Source organism: Saccoglossus kowalevskii, chromosome 8 (assembly GCF_978046115.1).
Source record: "Saccoglossus kowalevskii chromosome 8, keSacKowa6.1, whole genome shotgun sequence".
NCBI classification, from domain to species: Eukaryota; Metazoa; Hemichordata; class Enteropneusta; family Harrimaniidae; genus Saccoglossus; species Saccoglossus kowalevskii.
The window spans coordinates 13,236,662-13,249,872 of NC_140648.1; the positions used below are offsets into that span (position 1 = coordinate 13,236,662).

The 13,211-nt window shown below is 38.1% G+C and overlaps 1 protein-coding gene across 2 annotated transcripts; it reads right to left on the reverse strand.

Annotated features, from left to right (window-relative positions):
• Positions 1–1,050: 1,050 nt before the first annotated feature.
• LOC100370064 (polypeptide N-acetylgalactosaminyltransferase 13) lies at positions 1,051–12,171 on the reverse strand. Of its 2 annotated transcripts, none has more exons than XM_085502199.1 (11): positions 12,085–12,171; positions 10,046–10,450; positions 8,303–8,477; positions 7,622–7,788; positions 6,015–6,222; positions 4,264–4,437; positions 3,610–3,727; positions 2,688–3,008; positions 2,380–2,520; positions 1,995–2,129; positions 1,051–1,756 (listed from the first exon to the last, which is right to left on the reverse strand). In XM_085502199.1, the coding sequence occupies exons 2-11, from the start codon at positions 10,311–10,313 to the stop codon at positions 1,598–1,600; spliced, it is 1,866 nt and encodes a 621-aa protein (XP_085358325.1). In that variant the 5' UTR covers positions 10,314–10,450; positions 12,085–12,171; the 3' UTR covers positions 1,051–1,597. The 2 variants fall into 2 exon arrangements, with proteins under 2 accessions (XP_085358325.1, XP_002735140.1); XM_002735094.4 differs by having other exon boundaries at positions 11,503–12,146.
• Positions 12,172–13,211: the final 1,040 nt, after the last annotated feature.

Consider the following 13,211-nt stretch of genomic DNA (forward strand, 5'->3'; position numbering starts at 1 on the left):
AAATATATATATATATATATATCGCAGCCAATTCACAAAGTACCACCATTTTCGAAAGACTTCCATGAATTTCAAAATGTAATTGATAATTTCATTTATATTTCCAGTATAGTGTCACATGCCGCATACAAATTATTTTGGACTTTTTCTGAATCAGTCTGGAAATTATTCGACTTGCTAGCATCAGTTTCCAATTTACTATATAGCAACGGACTTGTAATTACTGTAAAATACTTTATTTTACCTGAAATTATTTTTCACCGAGAAGACCGTGATAATTTGTTTGTTTTGTATTGAGTTTATTTTCAATGAATTTTGATGAGTTGAATATTAATTAAGTTATATTCACTGGATTTTATTTTCACTGAATCATCCAGGCAGCTCTAGCCTGACAAGTTGGCGTGAACTCACTCGCTATTCTGTGATGTAGATAGGGGAGACACGGTTACCAGCGTCGATAGTTTGTGGTTGTCAGTCAAAAATAATATAGATTTGCTTTATTCTAACAGACGAACGACAAAACAACATATTAACAGAGTTATCCATTTTGTCACACAGGGTACCATAATTCCAGTTTATTGATCTGCAAAACCGTAAACAAGCATCGACAAACCAGAGTTTCACAAATCATCAGGCAAAACGTGGAAATCTTGTTGTTGCAAACGGGAGTTGGATACCTCGTGATAAGCGATGGAGATAATTTCATCATACAACCATAGCAACAGGGTTATAATTTAGTAATCACTTGAGATTCTTTCCATTCAATTTGATCGTAAATATTTTTTTTATTTATTTATATACATACTAATCCAACAAAAATATTAAGTTCACTCAAGTCTCGTTAGATGCTCCTGAATTCACGCATGACCGTGCTCTTGACAAGTTTGCTGTTTTTCTTATTTCAGTGCACGGGGGGGGGGGGGGGTTCATTTGACAGGTGTACAATTGTTATCTTTACCTGCAAATGGTTTAAGGCCTCGCTACATGACGAAGTATGTCCTCTGGAGTCGAAAAGGGTGAACACAAGTCTAGGTATAAATGATACGCCACTCTTGATTTTTAATTTATTTTTTTAAAATGTAACAAGTAAAATGTAACAGCAGGTAAAAACGAGTGTAACTGCAACAAAAGGGCCAGAATTGAATACAATATTATTACTTTCTTTCAGATGATTTCTTCTGTTGAAAGGAAAACTATTTTTTTTATATAAATTAAATGAAATTTAGTTTATTGAAAATCCTGAAAACAAAACGAAATTTAAATTTTATCCAAATCACTACTTTTTGACAGCTTTTCTTTAAAATGTGGTAAAAATGATTTAAATGAAATATTGATGAAAAATCCACCTGCCACTCAAAATAAAGGGAACGATGAGTACTGTATTTGTATGTTGTCCTCGTTTCAAGTTGCGATCCGATGAATATATCAGTCAACATCCGGGTCCTTCAAGTAGCAAAAACAGTTTTTATCAAAACTATACATATATACACATTGTCGCCGTCTGTATTGCATAGCTTTGGGTTTAACAGTTAATATATCGGCATTGCGTACTATTTAAAGTTTGTTATAATCCGCTAGTTCTGGTCTGGAACTTCGATTACGATACTTCGTCGGGCGAAATGTTACCAGGGTATCGAATAGCGAATTCCCATTGCTGTGAGGGCGCTCCACTGCATTCCTTCATCGTCGGTACCATGCTACCAGGCACAGGGAGGTCCATGCACAGCCGACTTGACGAGTGGTGCAAAGCTTGTGTCTAAAAGAAAATATATTGATTACATCCGATAAATCATCTAGCTGATGTTGAACGAAGGATGTAGCAATGCCTTTGGGATATCTAAGTGTTTTGCATCATGACAAAAACGGCCATCATTATTTTGCAAATGACGTCGTGCAATCTATGGCACAAACATTGCGTTTTAATATGATATAAGTTATATATTACTAGTATGGTAGACGGCCGGCACGATACGTATGTATGTCACGTGACTAACCTTTAGGTCATGGATCCACTGCTGATTGGCTCCCTGGCCGTGACATTCGTAGAGAAATGGAAATGAAAACTGGACATTGTAGTCGAGACACATGTGAATGTAACGGAATTCCTTCTTATCAGTTCGAATAAATAGCTGCAAGAAATGCAAAATATTAACGTGTTCAGGTGATTAGAGATTCAAAAAATGTGAAATTAAACCAGGCTTCATTGTTATGGTTATTTTCTGGATTTTTAAGAAACGGCTTTCTTTGATCTACGGTAATAAGTGGTTCATGTAGACAGCCGACGCAGATGCCTTGTATGAGTATGTGACGTCACATACCCGTCCACTTCAATTCTTCCTATTTGTTTTATAAACGATTAAGTGTTGCAATCCTTCCTACCTGTATCTTGCCGTCGTGGCATGGCCACAGCTCGACTGTATTGCTTGTAACGTTAGTGGCGTCCTTCCCTTTAAACTCTTTACCGCCATGCCCGGCAGCTTTACCGAAATCCAAACAAGCGCCACTCGCCACATTTTTCAACTAGAAAAAAATAGCAAAACCAAAAGTGCGTTAGTTTATTTATACTTTGAAACAAATTTCAGAACGAGAGCAAATGAAATGAACGTGGAATCAAAAACACGCACACCCCCTTCTTAATTTTTAACACAGCAAATATTGGAACCAACAATTGGAACACAATAACTCACCTGACCCACACCAACAAACGCAAAGTTATAATGTGAATCTGGGTAAATATTCTGAAGAAACCAGCGAAACGATTTACACTGCAGGTTTTTTCTCAGTTGTACTCTCTGGCTGATGTCGCCGGGGTCAATTTTCATAGTTTCTGGCTGGTTTGCATAAAACAGGTATTTGTACTCGTCCAGCCATACCTCGGCGAGTCGTCGGTTGTTTCGACCTACTACGTTGTACGTCGTATTCTTGTATTTGTGTGGGTTGTGTTTCCTGAACACGTGACCTACGTGGGAGCAGGGCACAAATTCCAAAATGCCGCCGCACATCCAAATCTGTAAAGTGAAATAATATGTAAGTTAGACTGATGTAAACAAAGTGTCCTTAACGCCTACTGAAGTTTGATCCTTAATTAAGTTTTGAAAATAAGTGTGGAGCGGATTTTTCCCACAAAGCGCAGCAAGCACTGATGTATATTCGCTGATTACTTGTAAAAGATCGGCGTGCCAGCCAAAGAGCCGAGGGCGCAAAGCGAACGATGAACTGTATCATGGGTCAAATACGTGAAACTATTGTTGGTTGGATAACTGTTTGTTCTACATTGAGCTGGTAATATTCTGAAAGTCTTGGAGTCTGCAATTAACAAATGCAGCTATGTGCCGAAATTCGTGAATGAAACCACGGTTAAAACACCTGTTCTTATCACCATGGCAACCTGTACACACAGGATGTGTGTGTGACGTTACACCAGTCAATTATAAAATGCTGCTTTCGAAATTGTGGTTAATTAATTAAAATTATATTTATATGTATTTATATATGATATTGTTGCCAGCAGCTTTGACGTGACTGGCGTTATTGTGAGCAGAAATACAAATGAAAACGCCCCAATAGATTTTCGTTGTCAAAATTAAAGCTGATAATCACGTGATTTACCTTCAGTGAAAGCTCGATGTTTTCTCCTCCCCAGAATTCGAACTCAGGATCGTAGGATCCCAACTCCTCAAAGTAGCTTTTGTCAATGCTGAAGAGACCGCCTGCCATGGTGGGAGATCTGGATGAGGGTTGAAATATTGGATTATTATTATAAACATGTTTTGTGTGGTTTGTGTGGTATAAGAAAAATGCATTGCTACGTGTTACTAAATGTATCAGCAGTGAAGTCATCAACATATATCACATATGGAGGAAAAATCAGTCGCCGTCATGGTTTCTATGGCAATTATCGCACTACGAATTCATAAACATCTATTTTAAGCCTTCCTCTTCCCCTACTCCAAGTCAGCAGTATTCGAGATAACACTGACTGACGTCACTACCGTCACGTGACATTGTTATATTACTCATTGGTTACAGAGTACTGCTTCAAAGTGCTGATGTTTGACCTTTGAACTTCCAGCTCTGTATAGTTACGTTTTCTTTAGTTTTCTAGGCCACTTTAAATCAACAATATACTGTATTACCATATGCGAAAACCACAGAAAAAGATTTGCTATACAAGTATCATGAACCAACCACATAATTTCGAAATATGTTCGTAAAGTCTGACATAAGTCGAATATTATTCCTTCGCCGTCGAATCAGCCTCACCTGACAGGTTCTGACTTGTCCCCGCCGATTCGATCTTTTTCTGACTGTGGAATGTTGTACCAATTAAAAATAATATTCCAATCAAATCCACCGATATGACTAACTTCTGTGGCGTTAACAAAGGCAAACGACCGATCGTCTATTTGATTAATGACTGGGCACACCACTGTGGACCTGCAAAAATAAACGGAATTCATATCATAGATGTCAATATTTCGACATGGCAAGTGTCGTGTATAGTAAACTGTTTGTTTGGTTTCGCATTCAATAGTTATTCAAGACATTATTTATTTCTCGAAAACGTTATTTTTAATCGACCGACTAAAAGTAAAAACAATATCCACGTTGTGAACGATGTATTCACTTCTCAAATTATGAGTACATGCATTAGAGTTATTCATGCGAGAATGCCTCAATTACTGGGCATATTACAGGGAAATGTACAATGCATTGTGGGAGATAAAGCTACAGCTATAGCGACATTTTCAATGTAATAAATAAATTGAAAAATCTTGTCTAAACCTTTTTAGAATTTAATAATAATAATAATGTATGTCTTGTTCAGCTCAGGTCAACCAACAAGAACTCAATGGCAAACCCAATCTATATAGGAAAGAGTTTTCTTTTTGCACTAACCCTCACTCCAAGCCTTAGGCATCTTTAAAGAGGGGCCCAGGGGGGGGGGGGATTGGCACGAGAGGGCGCCATCTGATCTGAATGGAACGTTTCGACGTCAGTCGTCCGTAGCCCATCGTCAAGCAACAACGTCCCGTTTACGAACAGATAAAATAATTTCAGCCATTCCTTTACAGAATAATCCTCAACAAAACTTAGAAACATTTCATAGACAAATACAGGCTCCAAAATTATGTCTATTTCAAAACAATTCAACCGACAACCAGTTTGACGCCACAATTTCTTGCTGGAGCCCGAGTTCTACGCGTGATTTTATTGCGTTCAAATCTGTTCCATTTCAAACTGCGCATGCACACACACTGTGGTTCATTGAAATGCATACTAATTAGGTAACTTGTCACTGATAAAAGTCACCGAAAACATTTTGAGCAATTTTGAGCAATAGTACTAGGGTGAAATATAAACGTGCCTCTGCATTCTCCATGAATTTCATAACTTGCTATGATCATGGTAAAGAGAAAACCTGTGTTTACTTTCAATAGTTAGCTGGAGTCTGATCAAAATGTGTCTCAAAAATTACCTTTACATAATTTTTCCGATTATTTTTTCAGCTCGTAACAATAGAATCAATCAATTTAAAACTAACATGTATGCTATCGGAAAGCATTTTGGCACAATTTTACTGAAAAGACGAGTTTTTCATTGCTCATGAATATTAATTTATGCAAATGAGAAGAATATTTCAACCAATCGTGTCATGCAACTCCCCCCTGGAGGGGCCTATGAAATTAAATTTGGAAGCGCTTGGAAGCAGGGTTCGGGTTATAGGAGGGTGCAAAAGGAACACTTTCCATTCAATATTTTCTAATACGAACTGTTGTTTCTAAGACAATTGCATGAGCCGGAACCCCTATATTGTTTTTCATTCTCTGTACTTCAAGTTTCCATGGTAATTGACGATCTGAAGAAAATTACAGTCAATTTCCTCGCAGCTGTCGGTACAAAATGTCATTGGCTTTTGTGTCATTGTCACATTTCATTAAATATCTAAACTGAAAAGAATGTCACGCGTAATTCAAGACGTTATTCTAATTAACATAACTGTACGTACGCACCTGTTCGCTGCTATCCTGTCTAGCAACGGTTCCAACCACCCTTTACTGCATTCGCAGTGAGAATCGAGAAATGTGAGCACCGGTGCTTTGGCGAGCTCTGCGCCTTTAAGACGCGCACCAATCAAGCCGCGCCGCTCCTTTGCATGGTGCACTCGCACAGGCACCGGTAACTTAGTGATGTAGTCGTCCAGTGGCCTTCCAAGATATTCTAAAAAGAAATGTTAAATATAAAGTTAATACCAGCTGGCAGTATAAATAATTCCGAGCATGTTGTTACATTGTTATTGACGTTTAGAAAATCACAGGCATTGCAATCAATCATTTTTGCCATAGACTGATACACAATAAAACAGATATGTAATGAGAACGTACTAATTTGTAGTAAAGCTCGAAATGAAATAAAATGGCAGATCCCACTACATCCAGGCATTTTTAACGACTGGCAACCATTAAGTTACCGATGTAAACAAAGGCCTAAAACTTTCAGAAGCTGTACTTGCGAGGAGTTATTGAGACTGTCCTGAACAGTGTAACAAGATTACTCCGACATGCTTGTATAGAATTTTGGTTGTTCAAGGTTCCTCAAAGTTGAGTTTTTGCTGTTTTCTGGACTTTCTATTTGTATTCGAATTGCAGTGGTAAAGTGTGAGTGCATGGGTGGTCCCATCATTATTTGAAAGGATCCATGATTATATAGTTTAAGTGGCATATATATATATATATACTTGATCAGGCTGCCTCCAATGGCATCTATACTAGTCATAGAAGTCACATGACCATAGATCACTTCCTGCCTTCAACACCTCATAAAACGGGACGTGTCATTTGTAATACACATTAATATTGGTGGAAAAATTGACTGTGTGCAAACAAATAATGAAACATACGTTTCTCGTGTAAATAAAGGGTATAGTAGGCCGCCCTTGACGTAACCGAGTAAGAATCGTTATTTTGAGCGAATATTTTTTGTGCCGCAAGTGTGTTATAGAGGTGCACGCGGCATGAACTTATCTATGATGAGAGATTGCAATGTTCTCTCCATGGCAACGTGACGGAGGTAGCTGCACTCTGTCCATACAATGCGGTTCTTACACTCAACATGATAATATTTTTATGGCTTAAATAATTAGCATATATATCAGCGCTTTATAATTTATTGGTACAATATAGTACATGCACACACTTACTACAGATAAGATAAAGATACCAGCGAAATACATGCACAGACGTAGTAAACAAACTAAAACTTATGTTTGTATTGTTTAAATTATTTGCAGCCATATGGACAGATTGCAAACTCGTTCTAATATGTCGCGCCTTCTAGAGTCGAAGGGTGCAAGCATTGACGTTTAAAGATGATTCAATGGTTGTAAATTCGTCATTTCGAAAAGATCAAATTTCTAAAAAAAAACGCTAGTTTTTACTGGCAGGCGACTGTAAGCCGAAACAATATATTCGCCGTGTAAACGACTTTATTTTCGCCCGTTTACGTCACGGAATCGCTCTGGCGCTAGAGGGCGCTGCTTATTGTGACGTGTTTGCGGATGCTCAGTCGATTCATGGATCTACAATTAAAGGTTACACTAACTTGACGTAATTTATAGTACCTCGGGTGCTAGCGTCATCAATTAGCAATATTTCTTCCAGTAGATGTCTGGGTGATCTATTAATCACGCTGTGAACAGTTCTCATAAGAACACTCCATGCTTCGTTGTGGTAGACAAGAATAACGCTGGTCTTCGGCAAGTTACGTGAATATTTTTTCGCAAAACATCTGTGAGATAAACAAAGTATTATTGAAAAAATATTCTACATCGCATCGCGTCACGATGCCACATTTATGTATGATTATGTTATTTTCCCACGGCGCTTATTGGGTACATGTTGACACGTGTCAACCACCCCCTCAGCGAAATAGTATAAACCAACACCATTAGGCTTCCTCAATGGAACGACTCGGAGAAGTACAACTTTACCATTCTCCAAAATCGTAATCTTTTAATTATTTCACGCGATTTTTTTTTCCCGAGTGACGGATTTCTTCAATTCATTGTGGATTGTTTTTCTGTATTTAACGTGGCGACTCAGTACATTTATTAAAATTGTTACGTTGGCCTGAGTACATCTATTTATCAACTTGAATCTTTGTGGGCGTGACACGTGGCCTTTCAGTGGCGATTCCAACAGGTGCACGGCGTTAAATTGACAAGGGCGTAATCTTATCGCCAATAAATGTACATCTCATTTTTAGCCAATATTGTAAACGATTATCGGGCATTAATACGTACCCTTGAGGACGATAATCAGCCAAGCTCCTGTCGTTGGATATTCTGTTACTAATCATTAAATTAAAATAATTCACTTTAAACATCTTTTCCATTTCTTCCTCTTCGCTTTTAGCGACAGTCACCGCTTTTCCCATTTCACCTGGCCCTACCCTCAATGGGGTTGCTGTAATGTTGGCTGAAAAACAAACAAAAATTATAATTAATACCATTCAATTAACGAAGATCCGAAAGTCATAAAAAAACGAGTACCCGAACGATCGTCATTGTCCATCGTAATACCATAACGACTTTTTCTCAAGCTGCAACCTTACGAGTTGAGTTGGCTTCATTCGTTATTTTTTTCCTCGATTACCCCAGTTTTCAGTAGACAATACTCTAATGATTTGAAAAACTGACATTAACGTTCGAATCGACGGGATTTAAACTGCTCGGTTCAATGTGGCTGATTTATCCTGAGAACAGTTGTGGCAATTACTATGGAAATGCGGTTCAAAGGCCGATTTTCGCCATCGGTATGAAGTACTAGTATTATATATATGTATTACGTATATTCGAGTAGTTGTTATTACTAACGTTTCACAAAACATTAAGTTTCAGTTATAAATGTCTGGTATTTTAATTTATCTTTTCCTCCCGCCTGTTCGTTTAATCCTATGTTGAAAGAAAGCACTGATCGCTCTCGGCGATTTGCAATCGTTCTGTTACGGGTTTCTTACAGTTCAGAGGTTCCATAAACAGCAAGGGTCAACACGTTTCCGTTTTCCGGACATTTCGCCGCCTTCCGCTGACCCAAAAGGTCAGAAAATAAAACATGGACTTATGTCAATGTGTGTATGTTGAAACTTTGCCAACTGTACTATACATACGAATAAACTGTTACATAAACAAGCAAATCGGTCCAACGAAAATCTCTCAGATAACTGTGATATAATATGGCACGTTTACAGAGTGGAACAAACAAAAGAGTTGTCTGTCGTCTTTAGGGAACACAAATCCCCTCCTTTAAAAAAACACTACAAACTATGCCCTTTTAGGAAAGGTAATATTAGTAGACTGGCTCGAATATTCTGTTGCATCGATTACATTGTAAAACTTAACTAGCAACGCATGCGTTTTACTTGTTATGAAAAACGATATCGTCTCGTACGTAAATGTATGCATCTCGTACACAAAAAAACATGCATCAGAATAAATGACACATAAACGCCAAAAGCAATATAAAAATAATGGTTATGCCAAACATCTGTGTCAATAATTAAAGCACACAATGAAACAATTTCAACACATAGTTCAAATCATTACAATTTATCATTAATTCGTATATAATGTTAACTTTTCTTATTGTTTATACTTATTCTCAACATCCTTCTCCGCAAAATAATATGTAGTACGTAATATTTATTCACTACGCATGCTCATTTTGTGCAGCTCCGTCAAACTGCAATTTGCGTATATATTTACATGTAAATAATGACAAAACTTTGCTCAATATTGTCCACACTGTACTTTAAACACAGGGACTTGTCAGAGCAGCCATAGTCGTGACTCGCTGCGGAGTCGTGTTCGATATGGGGTCGCATACAACTGTTTAGACTACCGACAATCGCTCTTCAACAAACCACAGTGAATATAAATCAGCTATAATTGTTTTTAATATGTATTATATTTTTATGATATATATTGTATTCCCTGGTGGTATATATATATACTAAGTATATTATGAGAATAAAAAAAAACGCTCACCCATGCCATGGTGTATATCTAAATAATGTTGACGATCCATAGCATCTGCAGCCGGCATTGTTTCTCCTGGGTTCTCTTTACCAGGTGGCATTAACACAGCCCTATTTTGCCATCGTGGGTTTTTATTTTTAAACGGTGATTCCTCCGTATCGAACTGTTCTGTGTTCGGCGAGTTCAGAAGCAGGCGCAAATTGAGCGTCATACTAAGCATCATGGCCACACACAGGAGAAGGACATACGACGCTCTTCCTCGCCGAAAAATCGCCATGTCCACAAAATTGTATGTCTGCCGTCTACGTATATAAATATCACTAAGAAATCACATTATGTATCCGGAAAAATCAAAGATGTTAGTTTTCCATGGTCATTCCCAGAGTCCTGTATTGGCGTTGTTCCGAGGTCCAGCTGTAAAAAGAGCGATAAAACAATGAATATCAAATGTACTAAATTAGTCGTAAATGTCATTGTTTTAATAACGCCCGAAAACATCTGTGTCACGCTTTTCTTTTATTTTATTCAACGTTGATTTCATGACATCTGTCATACTTATTTGTGAAACAAATATTTGGTCATTCGTTGCTGTCACAACCAACTTCCAGAACAATCGGGGAAGGTACATTTGCGTTACGTAATTCAATGTGTTGAGCATTATGGTTTTCATTTTTTTCAATTTAGTTCAATTTCGTGCGTATAAATAGGCCGAATGAAAATTAAATTGGTCGTCAGACAGTCACAGTAATATTTATACTGAGTTGACTACGTTGATCATACTGAGAGGGCGTGCTTCATACGACGTGTCCTCCAAGACAGTGTCCGGCCATGACCCAACACAGACACACAGAGATTCCTATGGCGTGTCTGACATCGCTATTATAACATACACACTTACGTTGCATAGAGTATTGGCAACGTAACTCGTGTAACTTTATGTAATGATATCGGTATCGTCACATATCATCAGCATAATTGGTGTCACGTAACGAGTACCGGACCACAGGCATGTTGAGCGAGTTCACGGCTGTCACTGACTTGCCGCGAGAGTGATCACATAATATACAATGTACGTCATCACAAGGGGAATAAAATATGGATTATATCTGTGAAGAAATGTGTGTAAATGAGACAAGTGCACGTGTCAGTGCATACAAATAAAAGCTGCCGACTGACCGCCAGGTCTTGATTTTTGCTCTCCAATTTAAATTTAAGTCGAGAGCTGGAACGGGTGGCGAATGGTGTTTTCCGCTTCATTAAACGACACTAAGGTTTCTGTTTCAAGTTGACGAACTCGGGAAGTTGGCTTGCAGGACTGATAGAAGCTTCAACTTGATCACGATTCCGGTATGGGACATTTTTGAGAAATAAAAAAAGTAAAATAAGATGTCACGCCTAAAATACGTCCCATATGTCACTGTAAGTGAAGAACAGCGAAGACAATATGGATGTTATAACACACATACCTCGTACAAATAAACCTCGTTAAAACAGAGCTGGTATTTTGAGCATGTCCTTCCTCCTTGTTTTTCGCAATGACGTGGCAATGTTCTGCGCTTGTTGTGGTTGCTGTGGGTGTTGCTGCAAGACTATACTATACTATACTATGCGCACATAACTTGTCCAACGTCCTTGTTCAAACGAAACACGGAAGTCCAGTTGTCCCGGTTTACACCACGATACAACAATTAGCTTGGCTATACATTAACTCCCAAACATGTAATGTTGGTATTCATAAGCGTGGTTTGGGAGCGGTGGCTCGTCCACGTCCAACAAACCGACTATTTGCAGCATCCAATATTTCACGCTACGGTCGGTAATGGTTCTGTAGACGCCCTATATTGAGACGATCAGGTCCTTTGGCAGCGTGACGTAGGCAGTACACACCTATAAACGTCAACCATTGTGACTACGGCGATCCGATTCAAAGTGCAGCAGCCAATGTGTTGAGATTCCAGTTAATAACACACCGTGCTCCCTGACTCTTAAAACGGGCAACAGTGTACGTATCTCGCTGCGATAACAGCGCAGTTACTAAGAATACTTGCCTTCACGCCGTCTTGCCGTCGTCTGGCAAAACCGTACACGCCATGACAAGACCTCACAACTTTCATGAACAATGAGTATGCAAATTTGAAATACGAATAGATTTAACTGAGTGTGACGTAAGCATACCGTGGATAGCTCGCTTTATTTTTTTTAATTTTTTTTTGCCTTTCGAAAGGTCAATGCATTATATAACAAACATATCCCACAGAGTGTCCACAGTGCGAGAATGTATTGGTCCGCTGGATTAATAGAAACTCATTTAGATCTGTGGCTCAGTGTGGGAAAAGTCGCGATACTGCCAAACATCACGAGAAAGAAGTACAATACTTACGAGCATTTATTCTGTCAGTTTGAAAAAGAAACCCGTTGAAAAAACGGGTTTAAAAATACTCAATGACACTAAACTTATTCGTGACCTCATGCATGACCTCGCGCATGGAGACATGTTCAGTTGCAATCGTGGTATGTGACCCATTCACTGTACACTTGAACTACCAGCCAGTTTACAATAAATGACGACATTTCTAAATTCAGCGCACAATCACAGATTTTATATATATATTTTTTCTAACATTTATTATATATTTTTACAGTGTTTGTTTATTTGTTATTTGCTTGTTTGTTTGTTTGTTTATAAAGTAATGTATATTGGCCATAGATGATGTATTTTCCATGCATTATTTTGTGTCAAATAAAATATACTATACTATACTATATTTAGGACTGGGTAATCAATACGTGCAAACGTTGTTTTCGCCTCGCTTTTTGGAAAGGAAAGTTAAATATTTTCTGAAAGCTTAATAATTCAAATATTGTAAATGTATATCACTGCGATACAGCCAACTGACAGAATGACGTAATTTAAGCCAAAACGTTACGTTCAGAAGTGGCCAGACGCACATTACTAATAACAAATAATGAGCAAGTTACACGCTGCTGTCATGGCAACAACAATCGGTCGGTGACGAAATAAATTATCATTATTAATATTAATTTAATACTATGAAGTGTGCCTAAAATAACCTCTCTGTAAGTGCCGACTTGTGAGAATACAGCGAAATATGACACACATTGTAGTCAGTGATAACATGATACACTCGTCGTCTATGTGCCAGTATTTATACTC

Coding starts and splice junctions, on each gene's coding strand:
- LOC100370064 (XM_085502199.1), bottom strand. CDS start 10,313: ATGGCGATTTTTCGGCGAGGAAGAGCGTCGTATGTCCTTCTCCTGTGT. Junction 7,789..8,302: donor GCTGATTATCGTCCTCAAGG/GTACGTATTAAT, acceptor TTTATCTCACAG/ATGTTTTGCGAAAAAATATT. Junction 2,130..2,379: donor GCCACGACGGCAAGATACAG/GTAGGAAGGATT, acceptor CATTTCTTGCAG/CTATTTATTCGAACTGATAA.